This window comes from Crocuta crocuta, unplaced genomic scaffold, assembly GCF_008692635.1.
Source record: "Crocuta crocuta isolate KB4526 unplaced genomic scaffold, BGI_CrCroc_1.0 scaffold267, whole genome shotgun sequence".
Lineage (NCBI taxonomy): Eukaryota > Metazoa > Chordata > Mammalia > Carnivora > Hyaenidae > Crocuta > Crocuta crocuta.
In genome coordinates this window covers 2,770,609-2,786,745 of record NW_027531899.1, presented here as the reverse complement: position 1 = coordinate 2,786,745, position 16,137 = coordinate 2,770,609, and the positions used below count along the sequence as shown (strand labels likewise).

The following is a 16,137-nucleotide window of genomic DNA, read 5'->3' as shown; positions in this document are numbered from 1 at the left end:
ATATTGCCTCAAGTCATGTAATATTCTCAATGATGAACAAAGAGAGCTCACTTCTTCAGTAACTCTAGGACATCTGGTTTTCCATTAAGGCACAGAAATTAAATTCTTTCTTTAATCTCAAAAATCAGTTTCAATTGGATTACAGTCCTAAATATGAATGGAAAATCTTTAGAAGACAATTTGAGAATATCTATATGACTTTAGAATACAAAGTTTACTTAAAACTAAATATCAGAATCAAAAATATAAACTACAAGCATACATATAAAATACATATATATTGTATTTTATATTATTACAATATGTATTGTATTGTAAACACATATACATCCCCAAAATGAGCAAAAGACTTGAACAGGCACCTCACAAAAGAGGAAATCGAAACCTAAAAGATGCCCAATTTATTCTGTAATCAAAGAAATTCAGATGGCTAGTATAGGAGATAATATTTCACACTCATCAAATTGTAAAAATTTTTTAAACTGGTCAATTTTGAGTATAGAGCAATGAGTACTCTCACACACAGCTATGAGAAGTGTAAATTAATACAAGCACTTTGGAAAGTAAATAGCATTATTTAGTAAATACCTGGCTATGTTCTCTGTAAAAACTCCAGCATTTGTGCACCAATAATCACATATAAGGTTCACAGCAGTTAACATTTATTATAGCACAAAATGGAAGCAACTCAAATGACCTTCAATGGATAAACTGTGGTTTACATGGTGGAATACATTATATTTGAGCAGACACAAATTCAGTAAACCACAGCTACTAAAATTAACATGGATGAATCTCAGGAATTTTGAGTTTAAAAAAATCAGAATTACATGCACAATATATTTCCACATGTAAAAAGCTGAAAACACAAAAATAAAATATTTTGTTTAGGAGTATATGGTACAACTAAAGAAAAGGCAAGAATGGGGTGCCTGGTGGCTTAGTCAGTTAAGCGTCCAGTTCTTGATTCTGACTCAAGTCATGACCTCACAGTTGTGAGATCAAGCCCTGAATAGGGCTCCAGGCTGGGCATGGAGTCTGCTTAAAATTCTCTCTCTCCCTTACCCTCCACCCCTCCCCCATGTTTTGTCTCAATCACTCTCTCTCAAAAAAAAAGGAAAGAAAAGAAAAAGAAAGAAAAGGCAAGAAAAGATAGCAAAGTTGTAGAATAATGGTTTCTCCTGTGAGGGGTGGGGATGGATCATGGGTAGAGAATAGTATGTACCATTAGGCAGGGGCCCTCATGGGTCTATAATAGCATTTACAATTTTCTGGTTTTTTACTGAGCCAGCCAGGTGCCCCAACAATTTTCTATTTCTTAAGAAATAAGTACATGGGTTTTTGTTTTATTATTAACTATATATATATATACTAATATACACTCCTGTGTGTATGATTTATTTAATAATAATAAAATTTAACCATATTATTCCTTGAAACTACAGTTCCACATCAAATGTTTTTCTTAAAAAACTGAATGAACAAGGACATAAAAGACTGGAGAGAGGTAGTGGGGGGTGGGGTGAGTTGGGGAGTGGTACTGACAGAGATGTTTACAATGTCCCTAATTTTCTTTTGAACTTTAGTTTTCCATTTTACCTTAATGCTTCCTATGTCTATCTAAAAATCCTTCCTTTTTTTTTTTCTTTTTTAAGTTTTTACTTACTTATTTTGAGAGAGACAGAGACAGTGTAAGCAGGGGAGGGATATAGAGGGAGGGAGAGAATCCCAAGCAGGCTCCTCACTGCTAGAACAGAGCTCAATGGGGGCCTCAAACCCACGAAACCGCCAGGTCATGACCCCAGCCAAAACCAGAGTTGGACATTCAATAGACTGAGCCACCCAGGTGCCCTAAAAGTCCTTCCTATGCCACAAACCTAAACTCTTCAGTCTCTTCTCTTTGAAATGTTTTCTAGCTTCTGACCTGTGTTTTTGGCTTTGTTTTTNAAAGTTGGACGCTTAACCGACTAAGCCACCCAGGCGCCCCTTTTTTTTTTTATTTTTTTAATGTTTATTTATTTTTTGAGAGACAGAGAGCATGAGTGGGGTTGGGGTAGAGAGAAAGAAAGACACAGAATCCGAAACAGGCTCCAGGTTCCGAGCTGTCAGCACAGAGCCCAAGGTGGGGTTTAAACTCACCAGCTGTGGTGAGATCATGACCTGAGCCAAAGTCAGACGCTTAACTGAATGAGCCACTCAGATACTCCTGACCTGTGTTTTCGTTAGAGACTATCATCTCAGTTACCCAGACTCCTTGGCCTCTCACCTCTTTAAGCGTCTTTATACCAGCTTTCTTTTCAAATATGCCATTTATAGCTAATACTGTATCTCTGGTACTAGTCTATCAATTGTTTGACTACTTACACAAATATGTAGAGCTCTAACATCTTGCATGTACTCTGTTTAAAAATTCAATAAATGTTGGGATGCCTGGGTAGCTCAGCTGGTTAAGCTCAGGTCAATCTCACGGTCCGTGAGTCCCAGCCCTGTGTCAGGCTCTGTGCTGACAGCATAGAGCCTGGAGCCTGCTTCAGATTCTGTGTTTCTCTCTCTCTCTCAAAAAAAAAAAAAAAAAAAAAATTAAAGAACATTTTTTAATTCAATAAATGTTGAAGACACAATGAATGAACTGACCACTGACAAAAAATGAGGCATTTGGAGATTCACTACTGCTATAATAATAGCAAGTAATAGCCTTTGAGTTCACAATATGAGAAAGGAACTCTTAAAGCACTTTAAAAGTATTATCCTAAAAAAAAAAGTATTATCCTATTTTACAGAAAGGTTAAGTAACTTGCCTAAAATTTTACTGCCTGTAAGTGTCAAGATCTGAATCTGGCACTTGAGTTAGGGCTGTCTGTAAAGTTCAAAAGTTTATCACGTTAGCAAAAGATTTTTTAAAGACTGGAAGACCCTTATGAAACTGGGTAGGAAGGGTTTCAGAGAATAGATAAATGAGTTCTTAGAAGGCAGCAAAGTATTAAAGGAAAGATAGTTAAGAGTAACAAATTTGGGGGGCACCTGGGTGGCTCAGTCAGTTAAACATCCAACTCCTGATTTTGGCTCAGGCTATGATCTCACAGTTTGTGAGATCCAGCCCCATGTCAGGCTCTGTGCTGACAGGGCAGAGCCTACTTGGAATTCACTCTCCCTCTCTCTCTGCCCACCACCCCCCCCCAGGGTCTTGCACACATGCTCTTTTTCTCTTTCTCTATCTCTCTCCCTCAAAATAAATAAATATTAAAAAAAAGGAAAAAGAAATTTGGGGAAATGCTCTAAAAGGCCCCAGTGTCTAGTAAAACCTAGAACATCCAAGAATATGCCAACGAAGAAGAGTGAAGGGGTGACACCTCTATGTCCAGCTGAGCTGTCACCTGCAGAAGTTTTTGGCTGCCTATTTCTATTTCCTCTTCACTCACCTGAGCACAAGCCTTTTGCCAGCTCTCTCTTCACCATCCAGGGCTCTTTCCCTTGTTCCAATAATAATATCACGCTTGGCTTAGAAAAGCAAAGTCCTGCATATATGGGAAAGAAACAGTATTTGTTCATGCTGTGGATATCCCAGAACTCATAACCAATCCTTTATTCAACGGGTAAGAGGGAGCTGGAGACAAATGTGTAAAGACATGTATTCAAAGTACAGGAAAGCCGAAGCTTCCAACACAGATCAACAATAGACCCAACTCCACAAATATTAAACCATTACTTTGGCATAGCAACAGACATTCTGCAAAGCACTGAGGATGCTATCCAAAGATTCACAATGGTGGTAGCAAAGAGGCCATTATGAGTAGAAGCTCAATTTTGAAAGGAGAAGGTATTCTTACCTAAGGACACCAAGATCCTGTAGTTCTCCAACATCACATTACTGTACAGATGCCTTTGAGAAGAATTTAGACAGTCCCACTCTTCTCGGGAGAAGTCCACAGCCACATCTCTGAAGGTCACCAACTCCTGAAATGAAATCAATAAATGAAGTGAAATAAGCTCATTCTTAACATGGCTCACCTTATTTGTTCTTTCCCAAGCATAATGGGCTCTCCCTGATATTACATCCTCAACTGTATGGCAAGCATGTTCCCCCTCAGGCCTTTTATACTTCTCAGATCATTCTGTTTAAAAATAGCAAACTCTTGGGGCGCCTGGGTGGCTTAGTCGGTTAAGCGTCCGACTTTCGCTTAGGTCATGATCTCGCGGTTCGTGGGTTCGAGCCCCGCGTCGGGCTCTGTGCTGACTGCCAGCTCAGAGCCTGGAGCCTGTTTCAGTCTGTGACTCCCTCTCTCTCTGACCCTCCCCTGCTCACGCTGTCTCTCTCGCTCTCTTAGAAATAAATAAAACATTAAAAAAAATTTTAAAAATAGCAAAGTCTTACCCTGTTCCCTATTTCCCAAACCTTTCTTTATTGTTCTCCATGGCACCTAATTATTTTGTTATTGTCTGTCCCCAGCCTCCACTAACATGTGAAGACCATGGGGGTAGAGTACATTTTTCCTTTGCTCACTGCTATATTCCTAGTTATAGAACAGTATTTGGCTCACATGAGGCATTCATATATTTGCTGAATAAACTGAATTAATGAAAGACTGGTTTGAAAGGTTGAAGAGACTATGAAAGGATCAAAAATGAGACCAGAGTGCTTGCTATGTCTCCGAATATTGTGTTAGACCAAGCAGAGCAAATCACCAATTTCATTAAAATTCAAATACTTTAATCCAGAGTACTTAAAATTTTGTGTAAAGAAATGGGTGTTCTGCTTATAATACTGGTTCTACCTACAGGGGCTGGGTAAAGTTCTTCAAAACTTGGGCTATGCTGTGATTAAGCTGGATTCTAGATTTCTATTATGTGACCACCTGCTGATGAAAACTAACATGCGTGTTTGTGTGCGTGTATGTATATACTTATATATATATATATANCAAATGCTTCCAAAAATGTTTTCCTTACCTCACATAATTATATATAAATATATATAATAAATGTATAACTATTTTTTAATATATTACATATATTTTTTCAATGATTCTATTTCTTATTTTTAAATTTAGAAGGAGGGCACAGGAGCAGGGGAGGGAGAGAGAGAGAGAGAGAGAGAGAGAGAAACTTAAGCAGGATCCACGCAGAGCCTAACAGAGGGCTCGATCACATAACCTGGGATCATGGCCTGAGGCAAAATTAATAGTCAGATGCTCAACCAACTGAGACATCCAGGTACCCCTCAATAATTCTTTTAATGAAATTTAATGAAAATAATGACAATGTCAAAATAATGAGCTTAAAGTACTACTTTCAAATATCCGACTTCTAACAAATGATCTCTTAAAATATTTGACCTCTATATATACAATGGAATATTATTCAACCATAAAAAAGAATGAAATCTTGCCATGTGCAGCAACATGATGGATCTAGAGAATATAATACAAAGCAAAATAAGCCAGTCAGAGAAAGACAAATACCATATGATTTCACTCATATGTGAAATTTAAGAAACAAAGCAAACAAACAAAAGGAAAAAGACAAACCAAAAAACATATTCTTTTATTTTATTTCATTTATTTTATTTTATTTATTTTATTTAAATCCAAGTTAGTTAACATATAGTGTAATAATGATTTCAGGAGTAAAATTTAGTGATTCATCACTAAACACCCAGGGCTCATCCCAACAAATGCCTTCCTTAATGCCCATCACCCACTTAGCCTGTCCCTCCACCCAGTAACCCTCCAGCAACCTTCAGTTTGTTCTCTGTATTTAAGAGTCTCTTAAGGAAAACAGATTCTTAACTATAGAAAACAAAAAGATGGTTACCAGGGGGTATGTGGAGTGGGGGGATAGGGGAAATAGGTGAAGGGGATTAGCAGTATACTTGTCTTGATGAGGACTGAGTAATATGTGGAATGGTTGGATCACTGTACACCTGAAATTAAGCACTGTAAGTTAACTACAATGGAATTAAAAAAAATAAATGAAAATAAATAAATGTGACCTCTAACCAAATACTTGGTTTTAAAATCTGGTCGTAATTATAATCAAGTCAGTATGAAGAAAGTCAACAGTTCCCTTCATCTTTTTGCCTTCATAGAAACATGGCTCCCAGCTGAGAGGACTGATTGCTTCCCCTGAAGCCCTCTCATGTCTTATTTCCAATACTTATTGTACCACACCACCTGGAGACCTCTTTGCTCCTTACATTTGTTTCTAGGCAATTACCTTTCTTACCTCCCTAAAAGACACCTAGTTTTAAACATTCATGAAATCATACTCTGTCATCCCCCTTTTAGTTACCTATTAATTCCCGGTAGATACCAATACTCTGTCATTCCTTGAACATCTTAGCACCTGACTCACTGTCACTCTCTCCAACACTACTCCTATCATATATAATCTTTGGGCATTTCAATATCTTATAAATAATCGTCCCAATATCCAGGGTTCTCAGTTCTGTGTCGATTCCCTCCTCCAGCAGCCTTGTCTTCCACACTTGTATAGTCATTCACTTCCACTGCCATGCCCCAGACTTTGTCATTACCAATAAGTAGCAAACCCTCCATAATCCCAACTCTCCTACTCTGACTTCTTCCTCCTCTATTGCAACTTTTGCCCTCCAATACCCCAATCAGGATAATTCTTTTACCCCTCTAGAACCTACAAATCACATTCTACTTACCACATTTTCAATGTTTCTCAACCCCACATTCCCTCACTTCCTACTTCAACCATTTGTTACGGATATACCCTCAATTTCCCTGCCCTTAGTCACCTGGTTAAACAACAGCCATCCCTAGCATACTCTATTTCTGTACCCTGAACAGCTGAACTTTGCTGGCGAAAGTCATACCAATCATGCTAGCTGATTTCACTTTAAATTCATGACACTAACCTCAAGTGTACCAAAATGCTACTTATATGATACATTTCTCTTGTCCAGTCATTTCCCCACTCTCCTAAATGACCATTACATACTTTTCCCTCTCTCCTCAAGTCTTCATTATCTCTCTCCTCATCCTTACTAAAGATCTTGCTGTTTCACTGAAAAAACAAAAGCCATTCAAAGAGAATTTCCAGAAACTCCCACCAACATCTACTCATCTTTCTGCATTTGTCCTACATATTCTAACTTGCTCCTATTACTACTCTAAATGAACGGCCGCTCTCCTCGCAAAGGCCACTCCTTCCACTTGTCTGCTAGACCTCAGCTCCTCTCACCTACTCAAGTGATATTCCAACCAACCCCTCTTTGCTTCTCTTCATCTTCAAATTTCCCTTTCTACTGAATCTTGAACATCAGCATACAGATATAAACCTATCTTTAAAAAACCTTGTTGTTGAAGCGCCTGGGTGGTTCATTTGGTTGAGCAACCACCTCTTGGTTTTAGCTCAGGTTGTTATCTCATGGACATGGGATAGAACCCCATTTTGGGCTCCATGCTGAACATGGAGCCTGTATGGGATTCTCTCTCTCCTCTCTCTCTGCCTCTCTCCAACTCACTTGTACATGCACACACATGCTCTCTCTCTCAAAATAAATAAACATTAAAAATTGAAATTAAAAACACTGTTGACCATTTTATCCTTCAGTTACTACCCATTTGTTTTATTCCCTTACAGCTAAATTATCTGAAAGAGTTGTCTGTATTTTCCATAATTTCTATTCCTGCCATGAAGAATCACATAATAGGACATGGGTAACAATCACTTTGACTGCTCTGTTGAGAATAGACTAAAAGAGAGGAAGGGTGGAAGTAGACAGAAAAGTTATTAGACTATAGCAGTAATCTAGGTGAGAGATGACAGTTCAGACCAGAATGGAAGCAGCAGTGGTAATAAAAATCGTCAACTTCTGGATATATTTTGAACACAGAACAAACAGAACTTCACAATGGAAGACTTTTAGGTTGAGCATCTGAGATGGGGAAGTATGTATGAGTTTCCTAATTGGAAACTCTTCCTTGTTTCTATCCTTGGCCCATTCAGTTTATTCTCAATAGCAACCAGAGTGATTTTATTAAATTAGAATTAGATATGTCACTTCTATGTCTGCAAACTTACAATGGCTTGTTTCACCAAGCTTGAGATATTTGAGTTGGAGGTATTTATTATATGACTAAATGAAGATGCTAAGTCTAGTTAGTTGAATATACAAGTCTGGATTTCAGGAGAGAGGACTGGGCTGTATATAATTTGGTAGTTGTCGCTATAGATGGCATTTAAAGCCATGAGACAGAATGAGATCTCCAAAAGAGTGAGTGTAGATAGAGAAAAGATGATAGAGGACCAAAGACTCAGCCCTCTTACTTAATAGGTGCTTAATAATGTTTGGGCAAAGACTATAATGAAGAAGTTGGTCTGTATTGGGGGGAACAGCATTCCAGGCAGAGGAAACAGCAAGTGCAAGGCCATGAGTTAAGAATGTGCTCAGTTTAAAAAAAAAAAAAAGCATGTACTCCGTTCACTACAAGGAAGCTAGCTAGTGTGGCTAGAACTGAGTGAGTTACAGAATGAGAGGATGAGGTCAGAAGGATAGTCAGGGACCAGATTATGTATGGTCTTGCAGGGCAAGGCAAGGAGTTCAGCATGTATCCTGAATGAGGTGGGAATCAACTGCTGGAGACTTTTAATAAGTGACATGAGATTATTCACCCAATAAAGAGTCAGCATAAGCAAAGTTAATGTCTGCTTTGACATTTGAAGAGCAGGAAAATATTTCAGGAAATAGAAAACACCAACTCACCTGGTACATGGCTTTAAGAAGTCCAACAGCCATTGTTTCTTCCTCTTGGCTCTTCTCTTAGGAAATGGCAGTGTTCTTGGATGACTGAGATGGGGAAGAGAACATGAAAAGCTAGGGTTTCCCTATAGCATCCAGAATCATCAGACTAGAATTTTTTGGCTTCTCTTTCCTCCTCTTGCACCCTTCCTTCCAATAGAGAGAAAGCATACTGGAGACCTAGTAATTTGTTTGCATACATGTTAACCCATGACTAAATCACTTCCTTATTATTTTAACAGTAGATTTTCTCAATTTTTACAAATAAAGACTCTGAGGAATGTAATCATTTACATAAAGACACACAACAAATGACTTACAGTACCAAGATCAAAGAAAGGTCTTCTTGACTCCACACTCTTTCTCCTCTCCAATAGACCTGTAGTTCTGAAACTTGGTGGCACACAGGCATCACCTCGCTGGCTTCATAGTCTCAACTAGTCCCCCCACATACTCATTCTTAAAAACTATAGCTCCAACCACCGTCTTACACACAGAACAGTCAGCTCTCCCAACAACCATCACGCTCTCCCAAAGCCCGAAGTCTCAAGCACTAGGGTATCGCAACCGACGTTCACACTCACAACCCCAGTCACAAAGAGGCCGAGGGTACTGGAACAAACGGGGGACACCATACCCTGCCACCCCCACTCACAGTCTCACACTCTATAGCACCAACCATCGACTCACTCGCACCCACAGTCACAGACACGACGTGCACAGGCACATCGGCTGAGTCTCACACTGTATGACATCCAACCACGATCTCGCACCTAGACTCACGCCGCGGGCCCGGAAACCGACGTCCGGGTGACCCACCTCAGCCCCTTCCCTACCTGCAGTAGTGAACTGCGGCAAGATACCGTCCCCGCCCCGAATGCTCGGGCAATCTCTACTCCGGCCCACCTCCTGCCCTAAGAGTCTGATGGAACCCACCCCCGCGGGCCCGGATAGAAACGACTGGGCCTCCGGAGGACACAAAGGGGCCGCCGGCCCAGTAATCGCAGGGGCCACTGGGAAATGTAGTCCAGACCAGAAAAAGCGGCGCTGCAGAGTCCGACTGCACTGGCGTGTCTCCGCCGGGGGTTTCGGAACACCGCCCCTCTGCCCCGGGTCCTCCCACGCCGACCTCTTCCTGGCTCTACCGAGAGAGCTCAGATCTCACCTCGGGGCCTGGGTCCGTCACGGGACCAGGGTCGAGCGTCAACTAGATGGATTGGGGTTGAAGTGAGCAGGAGCAAGTGCTCCGGCCGCCTCCCTTAGCAATCAGGCGCAGAACTTAAGAGGAGCGGAATAGCCGCAAGGGATGCGGTTCGGGTGCGCGCGCCCACACAAATGGAGTGAGGGGCGCTCACCAACGGTTGTGCAGGGACACCCGAAAAGAGTGTGTGGGATAGGGAAAGAAGGGAGTGCGCAGGTCCCGCCGTCCCTAGGGCGTTTGGGCTTCGGGAATGAGTTACCTCGAAGACCGGAGGGAAAGGGTCAGGGTAGAAAGTGTCTTCCTTTGCATACCGTTCTTGTACTTGTGATTTGATGATGGGTGTGAATGTGTCCCCCCTTCCTAAAATGGCGTTTCTGCCGGGTGTCTCCAAAGTTCCCTTATTCTGTCCAGATACAAATGTCATATCTCCAGAAATGCCTTCCCCAATGACACCACTCAGACCACCTTAATCTGACTCTATACTCCTTTAGAATGGGGTTTAAATTTGAACAAGTTCTGTCACCTAATTTTGTGCGTGGTGCCACGACCCTCTGATTCTGTCATTGTGTGTCTGTGTAAAACCCTAGGTGTTGGCATGGGCATGCTCGTTTTCTGTGTGCGTGTGAGATTGTGTGTGAGAATGTGCTATTAATAGAAAGGGACTGACTGGTGTAAAGTGGAGAAGTGGGATATGATCATGTGTGTGACAGATCCTGAGGATTAGACTAATGGTTGTGGATTGTGGAATTATTCCCTTTGGTATCAAATTAGAAAGCATCTAGTGGGTGTCAGATGCTCTTGGGGGTTCTGGGATAGACATAAAATAAACTTTTACTTTTTAAAAAATATTTTATTTCTGAGAGAGAAAGAGAGCATGAGCAGGGGAGAGACAGAGAGATACAGAATCTGAAACAGGCTCCAGGCTCTAAGCTAGCTGTCAGCACAGAGCCCAATGTGGGGCTCGAACCCACGAGCTGAAGTTGGATGCTTAATGCCACCCAGGCGCCCCTGAAATAAACTTTTAAAAATAGCAAATAGAAAGTGAGCAGAAGAGTAACCTCAAAAGGCTTAATACATATGTAATTTTTTTCTTTTTTAAAAAATGGTTTATTTTGAGAGAGGGGGCAGAGAGAGAATCCCAAGCAGACTCCATGCCACCAGTGCAGAACCCTGAAACCAAGAACCATGAAACCATGACCTGAGCTGAAACCAAGAGTTTCAGCTTAACTGAGGCTTAACTGACTTAGCTACCTATGGGTCCCTACATGTGTCCTTGAATAACAAACAGAAATCTGGATTCAGGGGTGCCTGGGTGTCTCAGTTGGTTAAGCAACCGACTTTGGCTCAGGTCATGATGTTAGGGTTTGTGAGTTCAAGTCCTGCATCAGGCTCTCTGCTGTCATCGTAGAGCCCACTTCAGATCCTCTGTCCCCCTCTCTTTCTGCTCTTCCCCCACTTGTACCCACTCTCTCAAAAATAAATACTTAAGAATAAAAATCTGGATCTACACAAGGAATGAAGAGCATCAGAGAAAACAAATACAAGGTAAATATGTAAGACATTTTTTATTATTTAAATCTCACCAAAAGATAAATTACTGTTTAAATAAAAATATAAACAATGTAGTTTAGGATGTGTATGTAAATCATATGCCAACAATAGCACAAAGATCAGGAGAAGAGAAGTAAATGGAAATAAACTATTGCTAAGTTTCCTCCATTCTGTGTAAAGTAATATAATATCACCTGAACAAACACTATAAGATGTATACTCTAAGCCCTATAGCAACTACTAAACTAAGAAAACAAAAAGTTATAGTTAATAATCCAACAAGGGAGATAGAATGGAATCATAAATTATCATAAATCACTCAATTCAAAAGAAGTCAAAAAGAAAGGAACAAAAAACAGACGGGAAACAAATTGCAAGATGGAAGGTTTAATCAAATTAAATATAATTTATCTGAAAATTTAAGAGTAAAGAGTGAAAATCCAACAGTGTCAGATGAGATTAAAAAAAAAAGCATGACTCAACCATATACTGCCTATGAGAAATTAAATATAACTCTACCAATAGGTTAAAGGTACAAAGATGGAAAAAGATACACCATGCTAATGCTGTATAGAGAAAGCTGGAATGACCTTGGATTTGGCAATGGATTCTTAGCACAAACCACCAAAGAAAAAACTAGATATATTGGACTTCATCAAAATAAAAAATAGGGGTGCCTGGGTGCCTCAGCCAGTTAAGCACCCAACTCTTGATTTCAACTCAGGTCATGATCTCATGGTTTATGGATTTGAGCCCCGCACCAGGCTCTGTGCTGACAGCTCAGAGCCTGGAGCTGCTTTGGATTCTGTGTCTCCCTCTCTCTCTCTGCCCCTCTTCTGCATGCATTTTGTCTCAGTCTCTCAAAAATGAATAAATGTTAAAAAATTTTTTTGAAGAAAACAGTTTGGCAATTCTTCAAAAGCTTAGCGTAGTTTACCATATGACCCAGCAATTCCACTCCTAAAGGAAGTGAAAGCAGGGACTTGAAAAAATAAATACTTGTATTCTAATGTTCATTACAGCATTATTCAAAATAGCCACTAGGTGGAAACAACCCAAGTGTCCATCAAGAGATGGACGGACAAACAAAATATAGTATGTGTATATATATATATACACACACACACACATATACACATATATATATACACATATATATGTATATATATATACACACACAATGGAATGTTATTCAGCCATAAAAAGGAATAAAATTCTGATAATATGGTACTACATGGATGAATCTTGAAAAAAATATGCAAAGTGAACTAAGTCTGCACAAAAGGACAAATATTGTATTCTGCTTATATGAAATATTTGTATTAGACAAATACACAGAGAAAGAAAATAAGACGTTACCAGGGAATGTGGGGAGGGAGGAACTGAGAGTTAATTGCCTAGAGTGCTTAGTGATTACAGAGTTTTCGTTTCAGTTGATAAAAATTTTGGAAATAGATAGTATTGGTGATTGTACAATATTGCAAATATATTTAATGCCACTGAATCATACACTTAAAAATTCTTAAAATGGCAATTTTGTGTACATTTTATGTATATTACCATACATTTTATGGTAATATAAAAATTTAATAATGTAACATACCAAAAATGGAAGTGTACACTTTAAATGGATGGATTATATGACATGTGAATTATATCTCAATAGAGCTGTTAAAAAAAAAAGAAACTGGAGTAGGTGTATTGATATCTAAAAAGTAGATTTCAGAACAAAAAATAGGGATAAAGATCATTTCATAATACTAAAGTGGTTAGCTCACCAAGAGGAAATAACAATTCTAAATGTTTATGCACCTAACAATAGTTTCAAAATACATGAAACAACTGATAAAACTGGAAGAGAGAGAAAAATCCACAATGGAAAGTCAGAGATTCTAATGCCACTCTCAGTAATTGCTAGACAAAAAAATAAGCTAAAATATAGATTTGAAAAATACTGTCATTGAGCTAATTGATATTTACAGAGCACAACCAACAACAGCAAAAAAAAAAACTCATTTTTTTTTTCAAGTGTACATGGAGCATTTACAAAGGTAGAACATATACTGGACCAGAAAACAAGGCTTTTTCCACAATGAAATTGAATTAGAAATCAATAACTGAAAAATATATGGATAATTCTCTAATATTTGGAAACATATACATTAAAATATTTTAATGTTTATTTTTGAGAGAGAGTGTGCAAGCAGGGGAGGAGGGACAGAGAGAGAGGAGGACAGAGAATCAAAGCAGGTTCTGTGCTGATAGCAGACAGCCCCATGTGGGGCTTAAACTCATGAACCACAAGATCATGACCTGAGCCGAAGTCAGAATTCAAATGTTTAACTTACTGAGTCACCAACGCAGCCCAGAAACATATACATTTCTAAATAACCCATGGATTGTAGAAGAAATCAAAAAAGAAATTAGAAAGCATTTTGAACCAAAAGAAAATGAAAACTATACAAAAATTATGGAATGCCACTGAAGCAGTATTCAGGGAGAAATTTATAGAACCAAATACTATATTAGCAAAGAAGAAATCAAAGACTCAAATCAAAGACTTTTCCATTTTGACACACTAGAAAAATAAGAGCAAATAAAACACAATGTAAGTAAAACAAAGGAAATAATGAAGAGCAGAGCAGAAATCAATAAAATAGAAAACTGACAAATAAAATAAATCAATGGAACCAAAAAGCTGATTCTTTGAGAATAATAAATATGATAAAACTATCCAGGATGATGAGGAAAGAAAGGGAAATAACATAAACTACCCATATCAGGAATGAGTGAAGTGACATCTCTACAGATTCTACAAATATTAAAAGGATAACAAACTATTTCATACCTACCTTAATCCCATAAACACAGAGCCNCCCCCCCCCGTTCTTTCTCTCTCTCAAGAAAATAAATAAACATTTAAAAAAAAAACAAACACCTCCCTGACATTTCCTTTTCTTCCTCTTGCTAACAATTTGCAGAAATTCTTGGGGCACCTGGGTGGCTCAGTCGGTTAAGCGTCTGACTTCAGCTCAGGTCATGATCTAACAGTTCATGGGTTCAAGCCCCGTGTTGAGCTCTGTGCTGACAGCCAGCTCAGAGCTTGGAGCCTGTTTCAGATTCTGTGTCTCCCTCCCTCTCTGACCCTCCCCTGCTCATGCTGTCTCTCTCAGAAATAAATAAAACATTTAAAAAAAGTTGTTTTTTTTTTTAAATTTGCAGACTTTCTTGAGAAGCCTGTCCTGCTTTTCCTAGGAAGCTTCATTATATGAGTAATAAAACTTTTCATACCCTCTTCGTGTGAGGGCATGGCATCATGAGTCTCAACATCCCAACCCAATTTTGTGGGTGGTATCTGCATGTTGGAAAAGAAATGGGTATCACAATTCACAACAGATGGAAAAAAGTACCAATGTCTTTTTTCACAGGTGACATGATCATCTAATGTAGAAAATCCAATGGAACCTCCAAAATTCTAGTAGAAACACTAAGCGACTTTAGCAAATTAATAGGCTCCAAGATCAAGGTACAAAAATCAGTTGTACTTTTATATGAAATACAAGGAACAATCAGAAATTGGCAAGGACCAATTGGAAAATGAAATCTAAAAAAATTCCATTTATAATAGCATCAAAAACTCTGAAGTACATGGGTAAATCTGACAAAAGATTTAATTACTTTTATGTCAAAAACTACAGAATATTGCTGAGAGACATGAATCAAGATCTAAATAAATGGAGATATATACTGTTGTTGACCTCAGTGGATTGGGGACCCAGGCGGTGAAGGACTGAGAAAAAGAGATGACAGTATAGTGAAGCACAGGGGACCCTGAGCCAACAGCCTGAGGTCTAGAACTTTATTATGCATCTTCATATATACCTTCACAGAGATATGAATCAACAATGATTAACTACAAGAGCTTAGTGAAGTATGGCAACAATGTACATCTGGTATTGCTGCAGTATGTAAACACTACGCAGGAACACCTAGCAGGAGTGGTCTCAGCAGAAAAAAACAATATACAATAGGAATGTTTACCGGAGGATGAAACACAAAGAGGGGAGTGAAGCACTGTGCTATTTACTGCTGGCTTCCCTTATGCAAAACATCCTTATTTGTGTACTAAAGAACAGGTCACATTCCCAAGGGCATTTCACTCAAGACCTCTTGGGTTATTTTTAAACCTGGGATCTCCAGTTGTCTCAGAGATCTTGGAGCTTAAATGAATATGTGCCTGTGGTCATGGTGGTGCTGTTTGCCACATACTGTATTTCATGGGTTACAAGATTCACAATTTGAAAGATTTCAATTCTCCCTAGATTGATCTGTATTTTAAACACAATGCTAATCAAAATCCCAGATAGGTTGTTTCTTTTTTTTTAATTAGTGTTTTGGGTATATATTGACAGATTCCTTCCAAAATCTTTCCTAGGTGTTTACCTAAAAGAAATTAAAATTTATGTTCATACAAAAAACTGTACATGAATGTGTACCGCCGAAAGTTGGAAACAACTCATGTTCTTCAGTGAGTGACTAAACAATGTGTGATATATCTACATGGAATACTATTCAGTAATAAAAAGGAATGAATTACTTACACATGTAACAACAT

General features: G+C 38.9%; 1 protein-coding gene across 2 annotated transcripts in view; it reads right to left on the bottom strand.

Moving 5' to 3' along the window:
- Positions 1–16,137, bottom strand: part of ZNF570 (zinc finger protein 570) — a 38,503-nt gene that overhangs the window by 20,032 nt on the left and 2,334 nt on the right. Inside the window, exons 1-4 of one of the 2 annotated variants that reach the window (XM_077773754.1) lie at positions 9,607–9,748; positions 8,735–8,818; positions 3,828–3,954; positions 3,420–3,515 (exon numbers count right to left, since the gene is read on the bottom strand). In XM_077773754.1, coding sequence (XP_077629880.1) covers positions 3,420–3,515; positions 3,828–3,954; positions 8,735–8,767 — 256 coding nt within the window. In that variant the 5' untranslated portion in view covers positions 8,768–8,818; positions 9,607–9,748. Of the gene's footprint in view, positions 1–3,419; positions 3,516–3,827; positions 3,955–8,734; positions 8,819–9,606; positions 9,749–16,137 lie in introns of those variants that run through there. The other variant, XM_077773755.1, reaches the window with a different exon arrangement.